General features: G+C 43.6%; 1 protein-coding gene across 2 annotated transcripts in view; it reads right to left on the bottom strand.

Annotated features, from left to right (window-relative positions):
• COL22A1 (collagen type XXII alpha 1 chain) overlaps positions 1-26204 on the bottom strand; it is a 188388-nt gene that overhangs the window by 35370 nt on the left and 126814 nt on the right. For both annotated transcript variants that reach the window (XM_079984146.1, XM_079984147.1), the window contains 16 exons: positions 23216-23269; positions 21538-21591; positions 20222-20266; positions 19842-19904; positions 18739-18792; positions 16600-16641; positions 15369-15401; positions 12426-12479; positions 11258-11311; positions 9321-9374; positions 7343-7396; positions 7130-7183; positions 6572-6676; positions 4795-4839; positions 4610-4687; positions 1730-1765 (listed from right to left, as the gene is read on the bottom strand). In XM_079984146.1, the coding sequence (XP_079840272.1) occupies positions 1730-1765; positions 4610-4687; positions 4795-4839; positions 6572-6676; positions 7130-7183; positions 7343-7396; positions 9321-9374; positions 11258-11311; positions 12426-12479; positions 15369-15401; positions 16600-16641; positions 18739-18792; positions 19842-19904; positions 20222-20266; positions 21538-21591; positions 23216-23269 (879 nt within the window). The remainder of the gene's footprint in view (positions 1-1729; positions 1766-4609; positions 4688-4794; positions 4840-6571; positions 6677-7129; positions 7184-7342; positions 7397-9320; positions 9375-11257; positions 11312-12425; positions 12480-15368; positions 15402-16599; positions 16642-18738; positions 18793-19841; positions 19905-20221; positions 20267-21537; positions 21592-23215; positions 23270-26204) is intronic.

Consider the following 26204-nt stretch of genomic DNA (forward strand, 5'->3'; position numbering starts at 1 on the left):
TAGCTGATGACTAACATCCTACCTATGGATGACCTGGATATAGCAATATTTCAGGGCATTCTAGGGTGTGAGTTTGGGGAGATGGCTGCCCCTAGCAGGTACCATTTTTTCCTAGGGTGACATTAGTTCTGTCTTCAGGATTTCCAGAAATATGCTGGTTGGGGCACAAAAATACTTATTTGAAAAGAGGATATATTATTTATTTTTTTTAAAGAAAAGGTAAAGGACCCTTGGATGGTTAAGTCCAGTCAAAGGCGACTATGGGGTGTGGCACTCATCTCGCTTTTAAGGCGAGGGAGCCAGCATTTGTCCACAGACAGCTTTCCGGGGCATGTGGCCGGCATGACTAAACTGCTTCTGGTGCAACGGAACACCATGACAGAAACCAGAATGCACCTCGTCTTGGGGATTTGAACAGCCAACCTTCTGATTGGCAAGCCCAAGAGGCTCAGTGGTTTAGACCACAGTGCCACCCGCGTCTCTTTCTTAAAAAGAGGGAATGACTACCTCACCATGTCATGTCAAATGACAATTTTTTTGTGCGAAGTATTCCTGGAACATAAAGTCGCCTCCACTTTGGGTGCCTTGAGATTATCTCCTTCCCAAACCTGAGCCAAAAGTTATTCTTTCACTGTGAAGCTGTATAGATCATATAACTGGGCTCAGAATGAGTGAGGTTGCCATTGCTTTGCTCCTGCAGGACGACTCAGACTTGTTATTGCAATTTGATCAAGCTGGCAGCTGCAAGCTAATTTCCTGATTATAATCTGCACCGTGTCCTCAAGTGACATTAGCTCTTCATCTTCAGTGTGTGCTTGACATGATATAATTCATTTTCTCTCTTCTGCTGATCACATGGAATTGGGAGGTTTGCCTAAAAAGAGGACTTCTACCTGCACAGATGCCATTTCTTCTCAGTACATTTCCGAGCACAATTCAAAGTGTTGGTCTGACCTTTAAAGCCCTAAACGGCATTGGTCCTGTATCCCTGAAAGAGCATCTCCATCCCCATTGTTCTGCCCGGACACTGAGGTCCACCCCCGAGGGCCTTCTGGTGGTTCCCTCCCTGCGAGAAGCCAAGTTACAGGGAACCAGGCAGAGGGCCGTCTCGGTAGTGGCACCCACCCTGTGGAACGCCCTCCCACCAGATGTCACAGAGGAAAACAACTACCAGACTTTTAGAAGACATCTGAAGGCAGCCCTGTTTAGGGAAGCTTTTAATGTTTAATAGATTGTTGTATTTTAATATTTTATTGTGGACTCTCCTTCCTTGGAGGTTTTCAAGCAGAGGTTGGATGGCCATCTGTCATGGATGCTTGAGCTGAGAATCCTGCAGTGCAAGGGGTTGGACTAGATGTTCCTCGCGGTCCCTTCCAACTCTACAGTTCTATGATTCTATGACACCACCTTCCTTCCTTCCTTCCTATCAACACCACAATCTGTGCATACTTACAGTTACAGATAGGTAGCCGTGTTGGTCTGCCATAGTCAAAACAAAATAAAAAAATTCCTTCCAGTAGCACCTTAAAGACCAACTAAGTTAGTTCTTGGTATGAGCTTTCGTGTGCATGCACACTTCTTCAGATACACTTCAGATACACTGTGTATCTGAAGAAGTGTGCATGCACACGAAAGCTCATACCAAGAACTAACTTAGTTGGTCTTTAAGGTGCTACTGGAAGGAATTTTTTTATTTTGTTTTGTGCATACTTAGAAAGACATACTGTACCGATGGGCCTTTATCTCCGGGTGGTCCTGAGGGGCCCTGAAAAAAACACAAGAAAGAAAGAAAGAAAGAATGAATGAAAGAAAGAAAGGCATTGTGAGTTTTGATCACATTAGTTGTCATTCAAATAAAGGGAGCTATTTGCCCCCCACACACACACACATCCCAGTCACTCAGAAAATTCGTCACAGGAGGACTGATCTTAACCAATCTCAGCCTACTCAACGTATGTGAATTCTGACTCTTTTATTCTGTAAAAGTGCATTGTATTCTGTTAATCTTTAATCTTGTTTATGTATAGGGTAAAAATGAGCATAACATTATATATACATATATATTTTAAAAACATAATTAATTTGATTAACATAATGTTAACCATCCAGATTTTCCTACACTACAGCAGATGGTGTTCCCTTTTAAGCTCACACCTGCAAACACATAATCAGATTACCTCCTGATATAGTTCCTCGAGTCTTTTAAAAAAACAAATTGAGGTTTGAAAACAAAAGCTGCCACTATCATTTCCTTTTATTTTTATCATATCCTTATGTTAAGAAAACCCGTTTTCCTTAATCCCTCCCAGTGGAGACAGTGCAATGTAGCAGTGTTGGGTTAAGGCCTTGAAGGCCAGGGTTCAAATCTCCACTCAGTCATGAAACCGATTGAGTGACCTTTGGACCAGTCACAAACTCTCAGCCTAATCCACTTTGCAGGGATGTTGTACAGTGGTACCTCAGGTTAAGTACTTAATTCGTTCTGGAGGTCCGTTCTTAACCTGAAGCACCACTTTAGCTAATGGGGCCTCCCGCTGCCGCTGCACGATTTCTGTTCTCATCCTGAAGCAATGTTCTTAACCTGAGTTTCTGAGTATTTCTGGGTTAGCGGAGTCTGTAACCTGAAGCGTCTGTAACCTGAAGCATATGTAACCCGAGGTACCACTGTAATGGCAAAATAGAGATGGGGAGAACCAAGCTTCTGGGATGCCAACAGCTGTCCAGCAGTACTAGGTGGTGCTGCCAGCTCTGCACCTACTGCCAACGCAGAGGCAGACTTTGGGCTCTCTAATGTTAGCCGTACTCTGTGTGACAGTCCAATTTGGTGCCCTCAGCTCTCCTGCTCCATTCTGCGACACTGTTGTGGTGCCCTCTGTGGAATGTGAAACACATAGCAGTCAAGGACAATGTTTCTGGAATGGACATGCTAGGGCAGGCATAAGCAAACTCGGCCCTCCAGATGTTTGGGACTCTAACTCCCATGATCCCTAGCTAACAGGACCAGTGGTCAGGGATGATGGAAATTGTAGTCCCCAAACATCTGGGGGACCGAGTTTGCCTATGCCTGTGCTAGGGGGTGCTTTGTACCAGCCTGGAGAAAACTTCCTGTTTCCTCCTGAGCTGGGACAAAACCTCCTCTGCATGTGACTAGATATGGGTGTGGCCTAATCTGGGTAGAGGAGCACACCTCCTTCTTTTGCTCTCTCTTCTCCATTTTGTTTTTTCTACGTGAAATGACTGTCGGCAGTCACTTGGGACTAACTCCCTTATGGGATAGTTCCACATTTATATACCATATTTTTCGCCCTATAGAGCGCACTAGCCCATAGGGCACACCTAGTTTTTTTGAGGGGGGAATAAAGAAAAATAAAATTCCCACCAAGGTGCGGGGCTGGGGCAGGAGAGGTTCCCCTGACCCCAACCCCCAGAACAGGCTGCTATCCGCAAGGAATAAATACATGGGGGGAGGAAGAAATATGGTTGCTAGGTCATGATAATTTAAAAGCAGCACCTCCCCCAGGCTTGCAGATATCTGCCCAAAGCCCGGGGTGTGATGCTCAGCGCGCCCCAGGCTTCGGGATGCAGGCTGCTATCCACAAACCTAGGAAGCACGGCGGGAACTCCCGCTGGGCTCCCAGGGCTTGCAGATAGCACTGACCCCTCTCACTCTCCAGGCTTCAGCGAAAGCCTGCATTCGCCCCATAGGACACACACACATTTCCCCTTCATTTTTGGAGGGGAAAAAGTGCGTCCGATAGGGCGAAAAATACGGTATATACTGTCAGAGGCATAATGCTGTCCAGCTGGCCATAGATAAGACTCCGGGCTCTCAGCCAGTTCCAAACAATTTGATTTATTTGACAAAGTTCAAACGTACATCTCCAGCATTTCAATTAGCGTCTTTCCCCTTGTGCGCAGTTGCTGCCTCTAATCTTTCTTCTTCCTTTTCCACATCCAGCATGCAAGTCTGTGAAAACTCCTCCGCTTACTTCCTCTGTGTACCGAATGACTTGTGCCAGGCTGATCCTCCTCCCCCTCTACGTCAGACCCACTTTCAGACGACAAGCTGCTGATAATCTCTTTAGGCTCTCTATAACTGCTGGTTTCTGTCCTTTCATCTGTCCTTTCTGTCCGTTTGCCTCTCCCTGACATATACTTTTGTAACCTAAATTTGCCTTCAGAGATCTAACTGTGAACTGAATAAATGTGAGTAAATTACTTTTATATAGACTTTAATAAGATTGCTGTCTCTATTCTTTTTAAGAGGGACAAGAAGGGATCTTACCAGGAATCTTATATGGAAAGGCTCCGACAAGCCTGCAACAATCAAACCGCTGTGCGTTTAAAGAAGAATGTTTAAACTCTGCTAAGATATAGAACTTGCTAACGCAAGTTAGGAAGGATATCATCAAACAATATATCCTCTCCTGCCTCCCTGAAAATTCCCACACCTTCTGCAGTGCAGTGCCCAGTCCCGCCACACTGGCTGCAACACCTTAAAATCACCTCTGGCAGATGGCTCAGATCATACAAGTCCTACAGCCCAAGGAGCCATTGACAAATGCTTGTGTTGTATCATAGGCCAGAGGGCAGCATGTTTGGTACTTACTGGTGGTCCAGAAAGTCCGATGCCTGGTATCCCCCTGTCTCCTGGCTGACCTGGAACTCCAGGAGCCCCTCGATCTCCCTGTGAGAGAGAAAATATAAGACTTATGCCTCAAGAATGTCCATTTGGGAAGATCTAACACTATTGTAATGATCAAATGCAGCAGAATGACAAGATAAAGCACCCACCTTCTGCCCAAAGGGTCCAGGCAAACCCGGTGGTCCTCTTTCTCCCTAGAAATAGATGGAACTATAAAGTAAATGTCACCAACTGAGAAAGATGGAAATGTCTAAGAAACCAGTATTCAGAAAAGGAAAATGGCACCTACAACTATCACATTGTTCTTCGTAGAGATAGCAAAACTCAGTTATGTTCCCTGGTGATTATATAATAGTGATTATAATAATTATTCTGTACCCAGAACCCAAAGTGTGTGTGTGTGTGGGGGGACTATTTAAACTGGATGCAGAAGTACATTCCAACAGCAGACTACGATTGCCCTAAAATGTTATTACTCAAGTGCGTGAGGATCACATGATTCATATGTGAGCAAAAATTTGAAAGGACTAGCGAGTGAGAAAGATGGAGAATTAGTATCAAAAAAAGCCTGATATTGCTTAGGGGAAGCAGTTCAGAATATCAGATGTGCTGTATATTATTAAAGAAACAGAATTTTCAGGTGTGGAGGTCTTCACCCAGGGAACTGTTTTAGCTCTGTCACTTGCAGGTAGCTGCAAATTAAGATGCAAAATTGCTTGACAGAGACTATATACTGGACTTTCCAACCTGGTGCTCCAGATGTTTCCAATTGTGATTCCCATCAGACCCAGACAGGATGACCAATGGTCAGGGATGATGGGAGATCAAGAGGCCCCAAGTTGGAGAAGGTTGCAATACACATAAAAGGGGCCATTTTGCTCAATCACTGTTCGGAACCAAGCAGGACTTGCTAATGAACTCTTATTCCTGCCACTTGACTTTGTTATTTTGAGGACACAACAGGCAATGGCCTGTAAAAGCCATGAATTATTCAAGTGCACATTACTGCACCAAGGAAGGAATTGCCTGACCTCTTTGGGAAAGGAGGCAGAAAGTTTGTTGAGTTGCACATCCAAGGTTTCTGGTCCCTCAACTGCTCAAGGCTCCTTTTAGCAATTGTGAACATGTAGCCTTTCTCTGCTTCCTTTGATTATCCTACTATAAAGGTCCACAGTTCTGAGGTTAGAGACACTTAAGAAACCCTCTCCTTCCAAATTTCAGACTGGTTTTTAAAGGCTGCAATCCTATGCACACATACTAGAGAGTAAGCCCCATTGAATGCAGTTGATCTCACTGCAGAGTCAACATCCATAGGATTCCATCATGAATTACCTTATTTTGCATAAAGTACTTAGTTGGCAATCTGCCATTTTCCCATATTTAAGTTTGGACTTCTGCTAGACTGCAGTTCATGCAGCTCATTTCTGCTTTCCTTATGGGATCACACACACCAAAGAAAAAGAAAATGTTAGACTACAGCTCCTACCATTCCTGAACACCTGGAATGGGGCTGAGGGGAATTGCTGTCCAACAACATCTGCACACCCACAGGCTTCCTAGCCCCCTACCTCAGAGGTTAGCAGTGTGCACAAGCATATATGTGCACTGATTAAGTCACTGTGGAAACAGGAATGTTGATGCCATTGCACAATACTTATCAACAATGTTTATTTTTTTGTACTGTTTCATAACGTCCTTTCGAAAAGAGAGAGATGCGGACTGAAAATTGCAGAAAACAATACGTGTATCTATTTCCAAATTGATTTTTGAAACTTTCCCAGTTCACCCTAAAGGCAAGGCATAGAATACTAAGCAGAAGAACAGGATGATGATTGACAGAACAAAAAGAAATGGAACAAGAGACATTCGCTCAGTCCTAAATTGTTAACTACTTGGTTGTGCATGTAGTTTACAAGTGAGACTTACTCTATCGCCATCTCGACCCTTGCCGGGTAATCCAGGTTCTCCAACACCTCCTGGTTCACCTGTAGGCCCAGGTGCTCCTGGCTTCCCTTCTTTTCCAGGATCTCCCTGCAAAATATTTGACTGTGGGATAACCAGCCTCATATAACCAACATGCTTAAGTATAATTAATGCACAAAGGGGTCAAAATCACAGAGTAAGCTGTCCTGCCAGTCTTAGCTCACCTTGGGAAGGGACTAGGTAATCAAGCCTTTGTTCTGCTTTCAGTCTACCTGAGAAGCTCAGCATGTAAAGAAATCTCAGCTGGTTGCTCCAAGCTCAGACCGCATGGCTTTCACAAGCCTTTCTTGAGTTCCTTTTACCAATAATATAGGAACTTTCACCACTTTGGAATGAAACTAAGTTTTACTGTCTGTGCAGCATTTTCTGAATGCTGTATGGAATAACACATGAATCTGGCATTTGAAGAATTTGTGAGTAAACCAAACATTTGGTCTTTTTCTATACAAGAGAAAGAGAGATGCTTTGGACAGGCATATTTTCAAGAAAGCAGTTTTGTACCTTTTCTCCTTTGGGGCCATCATTTCCAGGTCGGCCAGGATCTCCAGGTACACCCTGTAGAGAAAAATAAAATGAACCAGTTAGCCTTCTGTGGTAGGAAGATATATGGGAAATCACTGAGAGAATTCATGTAGTATGATATTGCTTTAACTATATGGTGTGAATGCGATCTTGCTTTCTCTCATTTCTCTCATGGTTATGCCTAATACATACCACATTTCCAGGCAAGCCTCGTGGCCCTGGGGGGCCTGCAGGTCCTGGAGCACCCTTTAGAAATAAGAAAAAGAAATGTTTATAATCCAAATTTGGTATAAAATGAGTCCTATTGCCAGGTTCAATATAAAGTGCACTTGCTATTTGAAATGAATTTTCTACAGATAGAGAATGCATTGAAAACACACTGAAAATGTAGACTGGGATAAAAATTGTTCATCTTAAATGAGGGAGAACCTTTCAGATCAGCTCTAGTCTGGGGGGGGGGGACATAGAGGGAAAGCATTTGCCATTACAGTCGTTGCTTGGTTGTCGAACACGTTGGTACTCAGACATTTTGGCTCATGAACGCCACAGACCCAGAAGTTAGCGTTCCGGTTTGTGAATGTTTTCTGGAAGCTGAACGTCCGACGTGGTTTCCGCAGCTTCCAATTGAGTGCAGGAAGCTCCTGTAGCCAATCACAATCTGTGCCTTGGTTTTTGAACTTTTTCAGGAGTTGAACGGAATGGATTATGTTCCACAACCAAGGTACGACTGTATAGAAAGAAACAATTCAAAGAAACAATGGCATACAAGTTCAAAACATTATAGCCACCAGTCACTTCCAAAGTGACTGCTATATACTAAAAATAATCACATTTCTATTTAGCCCCCCACCCCAGCAAATGTCAAACAATGTACCTTAAAACACAACTGCAAAGGGAACAGTGTTAAAACAATGGCTAGAGAAACATTCAACCAAATGAGTTTCTGAACAGGCATGCTTTAACAACAACAAAGACCATAGTGTCAGGTTGTGCTGCATCTCACCAGGCAAAGCATTCCATGGGATAGGGGCCACCACATAGGAGGCCCTGCTTCAAGCAGTATTCTGGCACACTTCATTAAGGCCGAGGAAGGCTTTAGACATTGAATGGAGCATGACGGAAGGAATATATGGAAGAAGGAAGTCCTTAAGGTACCCAGGTCCCAAGCCATTTAGATATCATGCACAGTGGCACACTGCTTCAGCTTTGGAGAAAGTCGACTTGATGGGATTTCACCATGTCAAAATGATATGAATTGGCCCATTGTCTAATCCAGCATACACTTCCCTTGGATAAACTCTCTTGAAATGAATGGGAGCTGGACCCAGATCCTGCTTATTTCAGTGGGGATTTGGGCAGGACGTTCCCACTAGACTGGGCGCATCAACTTTTCTGCGGGGGGAAACACTTGCTTGAACTGCCTGAGAACTGAATTTCATTTGAGTGGGGCTACCTTTGAAGGTGACCCAGAAACTGCAATTAATCCAAAATGCGGCAGCTAGACTGGTGACTGTGAGTGGCCACCGGGACCCCATAACACCGGTCCTGAGAGATCTGCATTGGCTCCCAGTACGTTTCCGAGCACAATTCAAAGTGTTGGTGCTGACCTTTAAAGCCCTAAATGGCCTCGGTCCTGTATACCTGAAGGAGCATCTCCACCCCCATCGTTCTGCCTGGACACTGAGGTCCAGCGCCGAGGGCCTTCTGGTGGTTCCCCCTCATTGTGAGAGGTGAGGTTACAGGGAACCAGAGGGCCTTCTCAGTAGTGGCGCCCACCCTGTGAAATGCCCTCCCTTCAGATGTGAAGGAAATAAGCAGCTATCTTATCTTTAAAAGACATCTGAAGGCAGCCCTGTTTAGGGAAATTTTCAATATTTAATGCTGTATTGTTTTTAACACTCGATTGGGAGCCACCCAGAGTGGCTGGGGAAACTCAGCCAGATGGGTGGGGTATAAATAATAAATTATTATTATTATTATTATTATTATTATTATTATTATTATTATTATCGAATTTGGAGCAAGGTGACTCCTACTGTTTGGATGACTCAACACCTCCTCTCCCCTAGCCAAGTGTCTCAAGGGAAATTGCTCGTACATAACAGATGAATTTCTAACACTCTTCTGACTATCTAGGAAAAAGAGTTTCTAAAGCAGACCAAATACTTACAACCTCTCCTGGTGCTCCAGGGCCCCCTGGTGACCCTTCCTGCCCCTTCATACCCTACAGATAAAGAAAACAAGGGTTCAGTCTGATGGGAGAAGGGACCAAGTTGCTGGATGTTCGGAGAGCCAGGCAAAACAAAAGCAGCCAGCTCAGAAAGCAGGTGCTAAGACAGCTGCTAAACCTGCTCCCCTAACAAAGGACATAGTTTCCATTTCCATTCGTGGGAAAGATAATAAACCCTGATCATCTAACTGAGTTGCACAAGGCAGCTGATTAAGGCCTCATCATCGGAGCCTGGAAAATAAAGTCCCCCTCTATGGGTGCCAGATTCAACAAGGAGCTTTTACTGACTGTCAATAACAGAATTGGCTCACCCAATTCCGTGTCAACCATGTCTCCCTTCTTCCTCTCTCCTTGAATGGGGAAGCTCACCATATCGAAACAAGATAGCTGATTTAAATTCAGCCGCAAGCCAATTGCAAGTGACCAATAACTACCTTGTGGGCTGCAGGTGTGGTGAGGGTTGAAAACAAGTTTCGATATGTGCTACTGAGAGCGTAAATGAGCTGGAAACGCTACCAAACTTTGAGAAAGGAGTGGAATTTTTCAGGCCCAAGAAGAAGCACCACAAAGTACTGTACTGTCTTAGACATAGCCCTACAATCTGCTAGAGAGAGATTCCAGCAGCTACAACAAGATACAGTAATTCCCCATTTGGCTTTCTGTTTAATATATACGGTATCAACCCAAAAATCTACTGAAGACATGCTTAAGGCTGCAAGAATTCAAAAAAATCATTGGTGCACAATGGAAACAAAGATATTGATGCTGAAGATCTGGGCTGTGAACATACAGCAAAGGCATAAAGACTTACAAAATGTGTGTTGCCACAAGTAGTAAAGGTAAAGGGACCCCTGACTGTTAGGTTCAGTTGTGGCCAACTCTGGGGTTGCGGCACTCATCTCGCTTTATTGGCAGAGGGAGCCGGCGTACAGCTTCCGAGTCATGTGGCCAGCATGACTAAGCCGCTTCTGGCGCACCAGACCAGCGCACGGAAACGCCCTTTACCTTTATTTATCTACTTGCACTTTGAGGTGCTTTCGAACTGCTAGGTTGGCAGAAGCTGAGACCGAGCAACGGGAGTTCACCCCGTCACGGAGATTCGAACCGCCGACCTTCCGATCTGCAAGCCCTAGGCTCTGTGGCTTAACCCACAGAGCCACCCATGTCCCTGCCACAAGGATTACTTCTCTTCATACTAGAACAAAAAACCCCGGATAATGTAGCTAATGTTTTTTATTGCTCTAAGGATGTTCCCCACACTTTCAGTGTCAGTGGCAACAGATGAACACAGTTTGTCAAAGCTCAAACTTATAAAAACTTACATACACTCAACCACCCTGCAAAAGAGACTTTGTTGGCTTGGCAACTGTATCTACTGATTATGCCCAAGCATCAGCACTTGATCTGAAGGAATTGGGGGCAATTGCAAAGGTAATGGCAATCAAAGTGAGATTTTGATGTGCCTGAATTGAAAATTTTCAAGAGGTTTAAGTTTTAACATCAAAATTCACAAGGTTATTCAAAATGATTTGTGTGCTAAAACATTTTCTGCTGTAGTTGAGAAAGGTTATCAAAAATAGCCGTATTACTTATCCCTGCGTTTTCTTGCAGTTTCAAGTGTTGTGCTTTCTTTCTTTTTAATATAGAAGACACCTGTTTTTGAAAATTGAAATTAGCAATACATAAATAAATAAATAAATAAATAAATAAATAAATAAATAAAATGGGGAGGGGCACAACCAGTTAGCCTTCCGTAAGTGCAAAATAGCCTGAAACCGGCACTGCTCTAACCAAAAAAATCGAAAGAAGCAGAATTACAACCTTCACACATGAGCTGCTTTGCTACTTATTAATCAGATCCAGCGTTTCTGGCTTACCGGTGACCCTGCAGGTCCCTGAAGCCCCACTTTACCAGGAATGCCACGTTCTCCCTGTTGGAAGGAAAGGAGAAAGGTAAAAAACCATAAATGTTCCTCGTTATATATATGATTTTTCTCAAGGGAAATTAAGTATCATGTTAGGCCCATGGAAACCATACAGAGATCAAGCAGTAGCCTCCTCTTTTTTAAATGCCAAAAATCAAGTTAGATAAAACGTAAAGGCTTCATTCTTCCTAATTGCCTATAAAAACTCAGTAATTCATTAGGATTCTAACATATCGAGTTGCACACAGGGATGGACTGAGCAGCCTAATTTTGTCCTGGTACTTGGCTGTAGGTCTGCCCAAAAAGTCCATGAAATTGCAAACAGTTTGCATGCATTTTTGTAAACAAAAAAGCCCATTTTTATGTAAAATATGCACAAGGTTTTTCAGTGCATTCATCAGCAAAATATGCACCATGAACACAGATTTTATGTAAGATACATATTTTTGTGCACAGAGAAACTTGATTACAGAATCCAGAAAAGTGCATAATATGTCTGGGACGTGTTCCTGTCTGTGTGCACGTTCAGGAGTGTTTTGGAGGTTTGTTTCAAAAAAATGAAAGCAAACCGATGCCTCCTCCATCCATAGCATGAATTAATCAGTCATTTCTTAGCTTGGACTGGGAAGAAGAACATAGAAAAAAAAGAGGAGATAATAGAGGCTACTTATCAAGGAACAATGAGAGCAAAGGGGCAGGAAAGAAATAATAATAATAATAAATGGGAGATGGAAAACCTGCCTGTGAAGCTGTCTCTTTCTCCCAGCTACCTGATGTTGTATACAGACCTCATGAAGACTAGAAACTTCATATACAAATTTAAACTTGATGCAATAAGCAATATGCACCTGCACACATTTTGCAGCTTTTAGTAGACATGCAGATACACAGCTCCTATAATCACGGGAATAATGTCAAATTGACAACTTGCATAATGAGTCAGAAGGAGGGAGGGAGATGCCTACAAAAGTCATATCCTATCAGTTCTTCTGTTCAGGTGACATCTGGGTTTTCCCTCCGCTGAACAAACATTTGTAGCATGCCCCACAACAAAAATAGCTCTCTTCAACCTTTCGATGTACTTATAGCAAGCAAAGCGAGAAGATTACAATGTGCTTACGGGTTCACCTCTTTCTCCACGGTCACCTTTTTCACCTGGTAGCCCTTGTTCTCCCTGGGAACAAAAAGTACGAGCATGTTTGTGAGAGCAAATCCCTTTGAGAGAGCAAATCCCTTTCTTCACAGTGGTCAACCTTCCATGTGCAGGACAGCAATGCAACTTCTGTGTGGCAAGTGCTCATGAAAATTCATCTTAGTGCATTTATTTTCTCCCAATATGCATCTTTTCTTTTTGCAAAGCAACTGCACTGTACAGGTAAAGGGACCCCTGACCATTAAGTCCAGTCACGGATGACTCTAGGGTTGCACGCTCATCTCACTTTCAGGCTGAGGGAGGTGGCGTTTGTCCTCAGACAGCTTCCGGGACATGTGGCTAAGCCACTTCTGGCGAAACCAGAACAGTGCATGGAAACGCCGTTTACCTTCCTGCTGCAGCAGTATCTATTTATCTACTTGCACTCTGACATGCTTTCGAACTGCTAGGTGGTCAGGAGCAGGGACCGAGCAACGGGAGCTCACCCCATCGTGGGGATTCGAACTGCCGACCTTCTGATCAGCAAGCCCTAGGCTCTGTGGTTTAGACCACAGCGCCACCGGTGTCCAATTGCACTGTAATGCAGTACAATTTTATGTTTTTTATTTATTTCTGCTTCTGTCCCATGCAACCTTTAACATAATATGTGTATTCTTGGACATGGTACTTGGCTGGAGGGCTAAATTGCAAAATTCAGATAAGTCCGAATTCTGAGCAATTGCTTTGTTTTGGTTCTCGTATTGTCTCAGAGCTGCAACTGAAGCAAGTTTGTATTTAAATGTCAAATGAATTGAATCTTTCTCCCATCGCTAGCCATAGCTCAGTGGTAATCACATCTCTGCTTCGCATTCAGAAGGTTCCCGTTTCCATCCCTGTTATCTATAGGCAGGAAGGGAATGTCTGTGGTCTGAAGATCTGGAGGACCAATGGTCTGACTCAGAACAGGTCAGTTTTCTATATTCCTATGCTGATTAATAGGACTGAAGCTTAAGGCAGATATGAGCATTAGATTTGAAGAGAGCATCAGTTCTGCATGAAAACTCTCTGCTGCCTCCTAGTGGATGAAAGAAAGATGACAGTGCAGTACAAGCGACTATGATAATGAACTTCTCTCTTCAGTTTACTGATTCAAATTGCTCATTTGGGAAAATATTAATAAAGTCATTTCAAGCTTGCAACCCCATCTTAAACAACCAAATTGCTCCAAGTGCAACGCTGAGGGTTAATTAAATTAAAGGGAAGGATATTATTTAATAACTGCAAATTCAGGCCACTGTCGCCATGGAAACGCAGGCTGCCAATTAATCTCCGGAAGCTTGTTTGATATTCTCTCCTTTTAGTTGTTTGATTGCACAGTTTGATCTGTGTTTTCAGGTGGGTTGGAAAGAGCTGCGGAAAAGACACAGATTCAGTTTGCTAAAAAAGAAACAAAGACCCAAACACCGGAAATAAGCAGGCTTGCCAAGCGCAGTACGAAGCCAACCTTCCTGCCATACACTGCATAGAAACCTTTGCGAACCTGGTTCCCTCCGGCTGTTTGAGTGCAACAACAGAAGTATAGTGTCCAGATCAATGAAAGTAATAGAAGAATTCTTTAAGATGAAGGTAGAGGAGGGGTGCAGGTGGCACTGTGGATTAAACCACAGAGCCTAGGACTTGCCGATCAGAAGGTCGGTGGTTCGAATCCCCGCGACGGGGTGAGCTCCCGTTGCTCGGTCCCTGCTCCTGCCAACCTAGCAATTTGAAAGCACGTCAAAGTGCAAGTAGATAAATAGGTACCGCTCTGGTGGGACGGTAAACGGCGTTTCCGTGTGCTGCTCTGGTTCGCCAGAAGCGGCTTAGTCAAGCTGGCCACATGACGCAGAAGCTGTACGCCGGCTCCCTCGGCCAATAAAGCGAGATGAGCACCGCAACCCCAGAGTCGGCAACAACTGGACCTAATGGTCAGGGGCCCCTTTACCTTTATTCTGCAATGTTCAGACCACACATAGAATTTTGGGTGCCACAATTTAAGAAGGATGTTGACAAGCTGGAATGTGTGCAGAGGAGGGTGATCAAGATGATCAAAGGTCATCAAGGGTGTGGGGGGGTAGTGAGGGATCTGGCCTGTGTGGAAGACATGGCCTGGTAAGGTCCTTTGTAAAGGACCCCTGGACGGTTAAGTCCAGTCAAAGGCAACAATGTAGTGGCAGCGCTCATCTCGCATCAGGCAGAGAGAGACACCATTTGTCCACAGCTTTCTGAGTCATGTGGCCAGCATGACTAAACCACTTCTGGTACAACAGAACACCATGACGGAAACCAGAGCTCACGGAAATAACGTTTACCTTCCCACCAGAGCGGTACCTATTTATCTACTTGCACTGGCGTGCTTTCAAACTGCTAGGTTGGCAGGAGCAGGGACCGAGCAATGGGAGCTCACTCAGTCATGGGGATTCAAACTGCCAACCTTCTGATCGGCAAGCCCAATCCTGGATCATGGCCTGGATTGAGTCCTGAGGGTGGACAAAGAACTATATAGAGCCATATTTGCATACCCTGGCCTGAGATTCTTCACGCTTGGGTTTAACTCCTGCCATTCCTGTTGCAATCTCAACAAAGATCTTCAGCTGCTAACTGCACTGAAAAAGAAAGCTCCGACTAACACCAACTGCAGGTTCTTTTCAGGGAGAAATGCGAGGTGTGTCAGTGCAATTTCTGCCAGGACTGTGGCAGGGATGGAAAGAGTTAAATCCCCCTCCTTTCCTGCTGCAGTCCTGGCCCCGACTACCCATCCACCCTTCAGCAGATGCTATTTGCAAGTGGTATTAAACCACATGTTTGATGTTTTGTGTAGCAGCCTCTCCTTAACGGCACAACGGCTTTAATTTATCAGAGCAACAAGGCAGAAGAATCAGACGTGACACTTACAGGGCGACTGGGATGCGGAGTAAACAGGGAAGTCTGGAAAGAGAACAAAGAAAACAAAATGAGATTTCTGTAAAAAGAAAAAATATATATGTAACAATGCTTACATTTTGATGGTAACAAATGGATAATGATTCGTGATCTCTGCTAACTTTGGAAATCATTCTTTGGTTCAAGAAAACAGCACAAAGTAAGGATTTTGTGCATCAGCAGGCACCTTTGTTATTACAGTGGTACCTCGGGTTACATACGCTTCAGGTTACAGACTCCGCTAACCCAGAAATAGTACCTTGGTTTAAGAACTTTGCTTCAGGATGAGAACAGAAATCGTGCTCCGGCGGCACAGCGGCAGTGGGAGACCCCATTAGCTAAAGTGGTGCTTCAGGTTAAGAACAGTTTCAGGTTAAGAATGGACCTCCAGAGCAAATTAAGTTGTTAACCCAAGGTACCACTGTACTATTATTTAATCATTAATCATTAATCATTAATGATCATTAATCATTAATCATTAAAACTATCAAAGTGGATTACAATAATTCCTATATACATTGGTACCTTGGTTTAAGAACAGCCCTGTTTAAGAACGATTCAGTTTACAAACTCTGCAAAACCAGAAGTGGTGTCCCGGTTTGCAAACTTTACCTCGGTCTAAGAACAGAATCTGAATGGTGGAAGGGCACTGGCGGCAGGAGGCCTCATTAGGGAAAGCTTACCTCAGTTTAAGAGTGGTTTCGGTTTAAGAACGGACTTCCGGAACAGATTAAGTTCGTAAACCGAGGTACCACTGTATAATAAAAACACATACATTTTTAAAATTGCAGATTACCAACTAATCACCATGGAAATATATATTCTAAATTGCCTGCATATACCTGGTGAAATAGAAAAAAAATTCAGCAAGCATTTAAAGGTTGAAACCAGTAGGTGTCTGCTGGCAGAATATTCTACATCAGAAGCTTTGTTCCTTTTTGATGTCAAATGCGCCTTGCCAACTCGGAGGACAACCATCGACAACTCCTGCAGTTATCTCAGTGATCGAGCTGAGATAATAAGCACTTAGGCAGTCCCTCAGCACCACCGCTTCCGGAGACTGCAGCACAAAAAAGCACTGCATGTCTCTTACAAGGTAGCAGTCCCTCTCCAAACTGCCAAACAAGTTATTAGACTAATTCCTTTTACAGCCCACATCATTGCCATTGCTGGGCTCTTTAAAAAAAATAAAAATGCTACTTACTGTCCCTGGTAAGCCTGGAGGACCAGCAGGACCGACATCTCCCTAGAAAAGTAAGTAGAGGTTTAGGGTGTGAAAGTAGGAAACTGACACACAGCTCAAAATCCATTCCTGTGGATAAATTTGTGTATGTTTATTCAAAGCCTGCCAAGGAGTCCAGTTCATTTTGTTCTCTTTTTAAGTAATTGGTGAAAAGTTCCCATTCTTCTTTAAAGTTACAGTTGTCCTTATCTCGCAGTTTGTATGCCAATTGTATGCCAATTGAGCCAATTCTGCAAAGCTCATCAGTTTCTCTTGCCACTGTTCCTTTGTCGGGGTTCCCTCATTCTTCCATCCTTGTGCTATCAAGACTCTTGTCGCTGTTGTAGTATACATAAATAAATTCTTTGTTTTCCTTGGCAGGTCTTGTCCTACAATCCCTAACAGAAATGCTTCTGGTGTTTGTTTTTTTTACAAATGTAATTTTAAAGATTTTCTTCAGTTCATTATATATCATTTCCCATTTTTTTTAACTTCTCTACATTCCCACCACATATGATAAAAGGTCCCTTCCATTTCTTTACATTTCTTTACATTTCCAACATTGACCCAGTTTTGTACATTTTTGCTATCTGTACTGGTGTTATATACCATCTATACATCATTTTCATATCGTTTTCTTTCAAAAGAGAACAGTCACACTGACACACAGGTCAAAATCCATTCCTGTGGGATACGACCACTCCAGTCCAGCTCATCAGAGAGGACATTCATTCAGTTTAGGGCCAAACTAGACATGGTGTTAATCAAATCATTGCATGGTTTTGAAAAATAATAGGTGGTGAAAATTGAAGTTGTTTTTTTTCCTGGAGCAAAGAGCATGTGCATCCTCCAGTTTGGATTAGGACCACAGTGGGGCCAAGACTGAAAGCTCATGTTCCTTCATCTTAAAGAATTCTCCAGCTCCAAGGAGGATCTCAGGGCCCAAACATGAAATATCTTTAAGAAGGCGGAGTAAATGTTTATTTCTGCCCTTTTATTATGTTATTCCTGAGCTCAGCTTTGTTTTTGTAATGCTGGACTAATATCTTATAATTTTACCCAATGCTTTTAAGTCCTTTTTTTGTGAGGGTGTTGGGTTAATGTCCTTTGAAGACCATATTGGCAAAACCTATTTGGTGTTTCGCAACTTTATGACTAGTTGCAGGACCTTAGCCAGACCTAGCAGAGTAAACGCAGAGTTCACAATAGCAATTGGCAACTTGGCTGCAGACAGGATGGATGAAGCAGGAACCAGGAACTTGCAGTTAGGTGTTTATTATATACAGCGGACTATTTACAGGAACAGAACAGAACACAGATCTTTAGCTAGCTCTCTGATACACGACTCACAACTCCTACACTCAAACTCGTACTGACACACATTCCAGTTAGTAGGCCATTAATCATTATTCCCATGAGAGAGCTTGACCAATCATGGAGCTGTCTCCATGCCTCTGTATCACCAGGCAGACTTACTCCTTCACATTGCCTTGGCTGTCTGCCAAACCCTAATTGACTCTGTGTGAATAGCTGCACTTATTCAGATTCCCAACAGACCAGACCATCCAAGTGTCCCTATTTTCTAGGGACATCTCTGATTTAGAGAAGCTGTCCCGGTTTCTGATTTGATCCCGGAATGTCCCACTTTTTCTATTAATTCGAGAAATGTTGGAGGGTATGGAAGACTGGACCAATCTTTGGGGTATTTGTTTTGGATAAAACTGATGGATGGAAGGGGGCTGGGGTGTTTCCCATTCTGTTCCACCCCAGCAACTCTATGAAATTGTTCAAAATGTCCCCTGAGTAGCCAGACATTTTAAAATGTTTTTGCTTTAAAATGTTTTTATTGCATTGGACACCACACTGATGTGTTGTTGTTGTTGTTTTGGGGGGGTGTTACATAAATACATTTATAAATAAATAACTAAATAGTACAAGAATTAACACAAAGAATGCAAACAATGGTTTGAAGACCAGATCCTCCTCGTCCCTCTCCTGAGCTTACTCAGTTGTACTCTAGCAAGTTCCTTCATCCAAGATCTTACCCTTCTCCTTATTCTTGGCCAGTGTCACATTTCAAATATTTCATAAACATAAAATCCCTCTAATGTTGAAACTCACCTTGTCACCTCTTTCACCTTTGAAACCAGGGAGTCCAGATCTTCCCTTTTCGCCCTGCAAAGGAACAGAAGAAAGTGCAGTTGTTGTTGTTGTTGTTGTTGTTGTTGTTGTTGTTGTTGTTGTTGTTGTTGTTTTTAATCATTATTTTTATTGTGTTGAGTAGCAAAGACCTTTTCTGTCAGAGTAAACAAAAACAAAAGTCGCTATATATTTGCTGCTGCAATATAAATGGCCAACTGGTGGCAGTAAATCGAACATTCAGACTTCAATGCAGCACTGGCAGTCAATCGAGAGGAAGAGAGCAAACATTAAAAAGCCACCATCTTCTTGGCTTTGACTGCTGAGAAGCCGCATTCTAGGTTGTGGGAGAGAGTAAGGATAGCCCAAATAAATTTAATATGGAGCTCTCCTTTTCTGCAAGGTCCAAGCCAGACTAAACACCTCAAAATGGCATAGCTATGAAAGAGTGTTCTTTCGTATGTGGTGGACCTGCAAAAGGGTAAAAGAGTATTGGGAAACAATTCATAATGAATTGAAAAAAATGTTGAAAAGAACTTTTCCAAAAAAATAATAATCCCAGAGTGCTTTTTGTTGGGGATAATTCAGATGAAAATCCCCAGGTGTCTAGAAAGGCTATTTCTGTGCCACTACTGCAGCTCGTGTTTCATTAGCCCCCAAATGGAAAACAAGCGAGGTCCCAGCTAAAGACGAATGGCAACTTAAACTGATGGAATATGCACAGCTTGTGGACCTAACATATAGAATAAGAGAATAAGAAGAACATACGTTTAAAGAAGATTGGAAAATATTTATTGAATATCTGGGGGGGGGAATTGTGTTCACTTGAAAACGTTGGCAGCATTAAGATAAATTCAACAGTGTAAATAAGTTTTGATGGATGTAATAATGGAATACTGAATGGTTGAGTTTATGAAAAATATAAAGGGGTTTATGTTATGCAAAATGAACCATGGAAAGAGAAGAAGGGAAGTCATTGATATTTTAAGGTTGTTCAAATGAATATTCAAAATTGTAAAAGAGAAAGTTTAATAAAAATCACTCACACTCACACTCACACTCACACTCTCACACACACAACATACCTGGTCTCCTTTCTCTCCTCTCTGTCCTGGTAAACCAGGTGAGCCTGGGAGACCAGCTTCACCCTATGATGGATGAAAAAAGAGTATTGGAACCCAGCTCACGAGAAATTGCTTCTGCTAAACCCCACCTTGCAGGATCTGACATCACTCTATTTTCAGACATCCACATGCTGAGCTTCTGGACAAATTTGATGGGGACTCCAGTTAAAAATGTTGTTGAAATCACTATGGATTGTGTAAAATGGTTTGAAGGGGTCCTTGCTTCAGTAACAGAAACAACTTTCCAGAGGGCCCTGTCTCCAATAGCTGCAGCTCTAGAACGAAGTTGCTCTAATCTGGCTTTGTTGTTCCCATAGCTTGGAGGGATTTTTTCTACTTACCCTCTCTCCCACTAGTCCAGGACGTCCAGGCTCTCCTGTTTCACCCTAGGAGGAAAAGTGAAATCAAATAAAGCGTGTTCTCCTTCATGGAGAGCACGTGTTGCGGTGGGGTCTGCTGAGCCACCCCTCTGTTGCCAGGCAGGGTCTCTAAAGAGGGCCTGGGGCAGTGATTGGTTCACTGGGTTGCTGGGGTAAAAGTTATGTTGCAATTTTGGTGGGAGGGGTAAAATGTTTAAATACTCTGCACGCAGCCTGGAGCTTTCTCTTTGCCTCGTGCAACGGATCACCCGCCCACCCGCCCTTGAGTAAGGGGTTGTTGCATTGACCTTGCTATGCCTATTATGGGGTCGTCTGCCGTTGGGGCAGGGGCCTGGTAGGAATTTTGGCCATCTGGCTGATTGGCTGGGCCATTTGGTTTTTGCCTACTGCGTAGCAAATCGTCACAACTTGTAAGGTTGCAGTTAGGCATTGGTTATAAATTGGTGGAGGAGGGGTTAGGATAGGCTGGGCCTGCCCCTCCATGGTTGCTGCGGAAAGGGAATTCCATTAAAGGAATCCTGGGGCTTGCCATCTTTTCGTCCAATCCCTGGAATGGGACTAGGGCCGGCAAGCCTTCGGGGAGCATGCGGATGAGAACTGAGGCTCTGTGACTCAGCTCCATTTCTCCCCGACTTGCTTTCCCCCGCACTATCTTTCGGTGGTGCCCAGGCGGGGGGACAGATAGTCTTAACCAATGCCTAAACAACCACTCACGGTTTTGTATTTAAATAAAGTTGTGGCCAAAATTATGCCAAAAAACCTTAAACAAAAATTAAGTGTGCGTTGTGAGTTATTTGGGGGGGTGGCTTGGGGACCTCAATGCACAAACAGGTTTACTGTGGACTACCCAGGGCAGCCAATTTCTCCCATTTCTTAAAATTCCATTTCACTTTTAAACAAAAACTTTAAGAACGATGAATTGTTCTTGGTTCCATTCTCTGTCACGGAACAGTCCACAGCAACAACCAGTTGAAGACACTGCAGTAATTTTAAGGCTTAATAATAATAATAATAATAATTTGGGATGGCTCAGCCAACTATATGACAACATAAATTGCTCATCCCAGGTCAACTTGCTGAGCCGAGGAAACTGTAAGTCTCCCCCATCCAAAAAAATTGCCTTTGGGGGGTGGGACCGGAGAACAGGGGTGTGTTTTGTTCAAGCCAAGCCTGGAGTTAGTTACTTCTGTCTGGATCATGAGAGCAAAGCAGATGATAATAAATGCAGCTGACATCAGCCGCAGGAAATGGTGTGTTTTGTTGTTGCTGTTGTTTACCTTCAAACCATTTTTGCCAGGAAATCCTTCTTCTCCCCTTTCTCCACGTTCTCCCTGTAGACAATGCAAGCAAAAGATAGCAAAGTAAACGGATGTGTTTGAATAAACATCCAGCATAAGAGCTCACCAACATTGCTATGGAATAAAAATTATTGACTGATGAAAGAACTGGGAGTTCTGTGCCCCCAGTGTTTCTTGTGGGAGTGGGGAAGGTTTATTGGAATGGGTAGGCAGGAGGAGTCATCCATCACCCATTCCAACAAAAAAATAACATTTGGTGGAATAAAGAGGTAATCCTATGGCAGGATCCAAAAGAATATGAAGGTCAGGATGCAGCAGAACTATGGTAAAAATGTAAAAGTAAAGGTAAAGGACCCCTGGATGTTTAAATCCAGTCAAAGGCAACCATGAGGGATGCAGTTGGCACTGTGGTCTAAACCACTGAGCCTCTTGGGCTTGCTGATCAGAAGGTTGGCGGTTCGAATCCCTGTGACAGAGTGAGCTCCCGTAACTCTGTCCCAGCTCCTGCCAACCTAGCAGTTTGAAAGCATGCCAGTTCAAGTAGATAAATAGGTACCACTGCGGCAGAAAGGCAAACAGCATTTCCGTGCGCTCTGGTTTCCATCACAGAGTCCCGTTGCACCAGAAGCGGTTTAGCCCTGCTGGCCACATGACCCGGAAAACTGTCTGTGGACAAACGCCGGCTCCCTCGGCCTAAAAAGTGAAATGAACACTGCAACCCCATAGTCACCTTTGACTGGACTTAACCTTCTAAGGGTCCTTTATGTTTACCTTTTAGATCTACGGTTCAGCTGGCTTATTCACAGCTGATTCTCAGTGATGTTAAGCCAAGGACACACCCGAGCAATTTGCTTATCCTGGCTCCAAGAGAGGGCAGTTGGTTCAGTTATGGCTACTATAAGTCCCCCAAATGGGTGTTCTGGAGGTGCAAGAAAAAAGTAGGCACCTAAACTGAATCCTGGGACACGGGTGGCGCTGCGGGTTAAACCACTGAGCCTAGGACTTGCCGATCAGAAGGTCGGCGGTTCGAATCCCCGCCATGGGGTGAGCTCCCGTTGCTCAGTTCCTGCTCCTGCCAACCTAGCAGTTTGAAAGCACGTCAAAGTGCAAGTAGATAAATAGGTACCATTCCGACGGGAAGGTAAACAGCGTTTTTGTGCGCTGCTCTGGTTTGCCAAAAGCAGCTTAGTCATGCTAGCCACATGCCCCGGAAGCTGTACACCGGCTCCCTCGGCCAGTAAAGCAAGATGAGCGCTACAACCCCAGAGTCGGCCACGACTGGGCCCTAATGATCAGGGGTCCCTTTATATTTAAACTGAATCCTAAGCCCATTCATCTTAGTCATGCGGCCTGGAAATCTAGCAAAGAATGCTATTTTATCTCTTTATTTATTTAATTATATTTATATTCCACCTCTATCTACCATGGAGCTCAAGGTGGTCTACATGGTTCTCCTCCTCCTCATTTAATCCTCACATCAACCCTCTGAGGTAGGTTAGGCTAAGAGATGGTGGCGTGCCCCAGTGAACTTCATGGTGGAGTGGGAATTCAAACTCTGGTCTCCCAGGTCATAGTCCAACACTCTAACCATCACACCAGAGGCTTGTTTTCCCTCTGCCAGGGTTAGGCAAAGCAACTTTACACCAGCTTCACTTACTTTTGAGCCGGGCAGCCCAGGTAAGCCATCTAGGCCAGGTTTCCCAGGTAAACCCTAAAAAGAGGGAGGAAACAAAACTTAGATAAATGCAGCATAGCCAGGAGAAACAGGAGTAAAGCCACAAATCCAAAATAAAAGAAATGGAGAAATGCAGGTGTTTCTTGTAAGACATGGAAACACCACCATAGATTAGACTAAGGCCACACATTCATGCCATACATTATAAAGCACTCCCTACTCCTTTCAAAGAGCTACAATTGAACATGTTTAGGAAGGTCACATTTTGCATCAATGATGTAGCTTTAACAGAGTAATCTCAGGAAAGACCACTAGATGTCAGCCATGCCAAAGGTACAAGTAAAACAAAGCGCGCGCGCGCACACACACACACACACACACACACACACATATACAAAGCAAAACTTTCATGAAGGTTTGCATTATATTAAGTTGGTGTAGGAAAGTACACCAAAGAAAATATTCTTTTTGAACCTCACTCTGGCAGTTCAAAAAGCTAGTTTATTCAATGGCATTATCTACTCCATCTAGGGTCTGATTTGGAACCTCACATTTAAAAAATCCAAGGTTTTCTCTGGTGATTTGAAGGGGAAACAAACCAATTGCTTGTGGTTTTGAAACTTGCAAGATAATCCCATGAAATTTGAAGGATTTGCTGAAATATCTATCTGAACTAGAATACAAAGAGGGGAGGTGTGAGGAGGTCAAGGAAAAAAGCTAAAGAAAGAAAGTTATGTAAAGGTTTGATTTGCTTTTTTTTTTTGGTCTGTTTTTCTTACTTTTATTATTTATTTATTTTTTCTGTGATGTGATTTGTTTTTACGCATTGTTTTGTTTTCTTTTTTGTTTAACTGGGTATTTTTTATTCTTTTTTTATTCATGTAATTTTAAAAATCTTAATAAAAATCTATTAAAAAAATCCTTCATGGATCACTGCCTTGCCGTGGCGAAGGGGCTTGAAGAACTCAGAGAAGCTATGAACTATGCCGAGCAGGGCACCCAAGATGAACAGGTCATAGTGGAGAGTTTTGACCAAACGTGATCCACCTGGAGGAGGAACCGGCAAGCCACTCCAGTATCCCTGCCAAGAAAACTCCATGGACAAAGACAACAGGCATATAAAAGTTATGACGCTGGAAGATGAGCCCCTCAGGTCAGAAGGCGTCCAACATGCTACTGGGGAAGAGCGGAGGACAAGTACAAGTAGATCCAGAGCTGATGAAGCGGCTGGGCTAAAGCCGAAAGGACGTTCAGTTGCGGATATGCCTGGAAGCGAATGGAAAGTCCAATGCTGTAAAGAAAAATATTGCATAGGAACCTGGAATGTAAGAACCATGAACCTGGGTGAGTTGGATGTGGTCAAAAATGAGATGGCAAGAATAAATATTGACATCCTGGGCATCAGTGAGCTAAAATGGACGGGAATGGGCGAATTTAGTTCGGATGACCATCATATCTACTACTGTGGGCAAGAAACCCGCAAAAGAAATGGAGTGGCCCTCATAGTCAACAAAAGAGTTGCGAAAGCAGTACTGGGTTGCAATCTCAAAAATGATAGAATGATCTCGATACGAATCCAAGGCAGACCTTTTAACATAACAGTAATCCAAGTTTATGCACCAACTACTGGTGCGGAAGAAACTGAAATTGACCAATTCTATGAAGACCAATTCTATGGGACGCAGGTGGCGCTGTGGGTTAAAGCCTCAGCGCCTAGGATTTGCCGATTGAAAGGTCGCGGTTCGAATCCCTGCGGCGGGGTGCGCTCCCGCTGCTCGGTCCCAGCGCCTGCCAACCTAGCAGTTCGAAAGCACCTCCGGGTGCAAGTAGATAAATAGGGACCGCTTACCAGCGGGAAGGTAAACGGCGTTTCCGTGTGCGGCTCTGGCTCGCCAGAGCAGCGATGTCACGCTGGCCACGTGACCCGGAAGTGTCTCCGGACAGCGTTGGCCCCTGGCCTCTTAAGTGAGATGGGCGCACAACCCCAGAGTCTGTCAAGACTGGCCCGTACGGGCAGGGGTACCTTTACCTTTACCTATGAAGACTTACAACACCTTATAGAAGTGACACCAAAGAAGGATGTTCTTCTCATTATAGGAGATTGGAATGCTAAAGTAGGGAACCAAGAGATAAAAGGAACAACTGGCAAGTTTGGCCTTGGAGAGCAAAATGAAGCAGGGCAAAGGCTAATAGAGTTCTGTCAAGAGAACAAGCTGGTCATCACAAACACACTTTTCCAACAACATAAGAGACGACTCTACACGTGGACATCACCAGATGGGCAGCATCGAAATCAGATTGATTATATTCTCTGCAGCCAAAGATGGAGAAGCTCGATACAGTCAGCAAAAACAAGACCTGGAGCTGACTGTGGCTCAGATCATCAGCTTCTTATAGCAAAATTCAAGCTTAAACTGAAGAAAGTAGGAAAAACCACTGGGCCGGTAAGATACAATCTAAGTCAAATCCCTTATGAATACACAGTGGAAGTGAGGAACAGGTTTAAGGATTTAGATCTGCTGGACAGAGTGCCTGAAGAACTATGGATGGAGGCTCGCAACATTATACAGGAGGCAGCAACGAAAACCATCCCAATGAAAAGGAAATGCAAGAAAGCAAAGTGGCTGTCCAACGAGGCCTTACAAATAGCGGGGGAGAGAAAGCAAGCAAAATGCGAGGGAGATAGAGAAAGATATAGGAAATTGAATGCAGATTTCCAAAAAATAGCAAGGAGAGATAAGAAGGCCTTCTTAAATGAGCAATGCAAAGAAATAGAGGAAAACAACAGAACGGGAAGAACCAGAGATCTGTTCAAGAAAATTGGAGATATGAAAGGAACATTTCGTTCAAAGATTACCATAATAAAGGACAAAAGTGGTAAGGACCTAACAGAAGCAGAAGACATCAAGAAGAGGTGGCAAGAATACACAGAGGAATTATACCAGAAAGATATGGATGTCTCGTACACCCC

This window comes from Podarcis cretensis (genome assembly GCF_951804945.1).
Source record: "Podarcis cretensis genome assembly, chromosome: 7".
Lineage (NCBI taxonomy): Eukaryota > Metazoa > Chordata > Lepidosauria > Squamata > Lacertidae > Podarcis > Podarcis cretensis.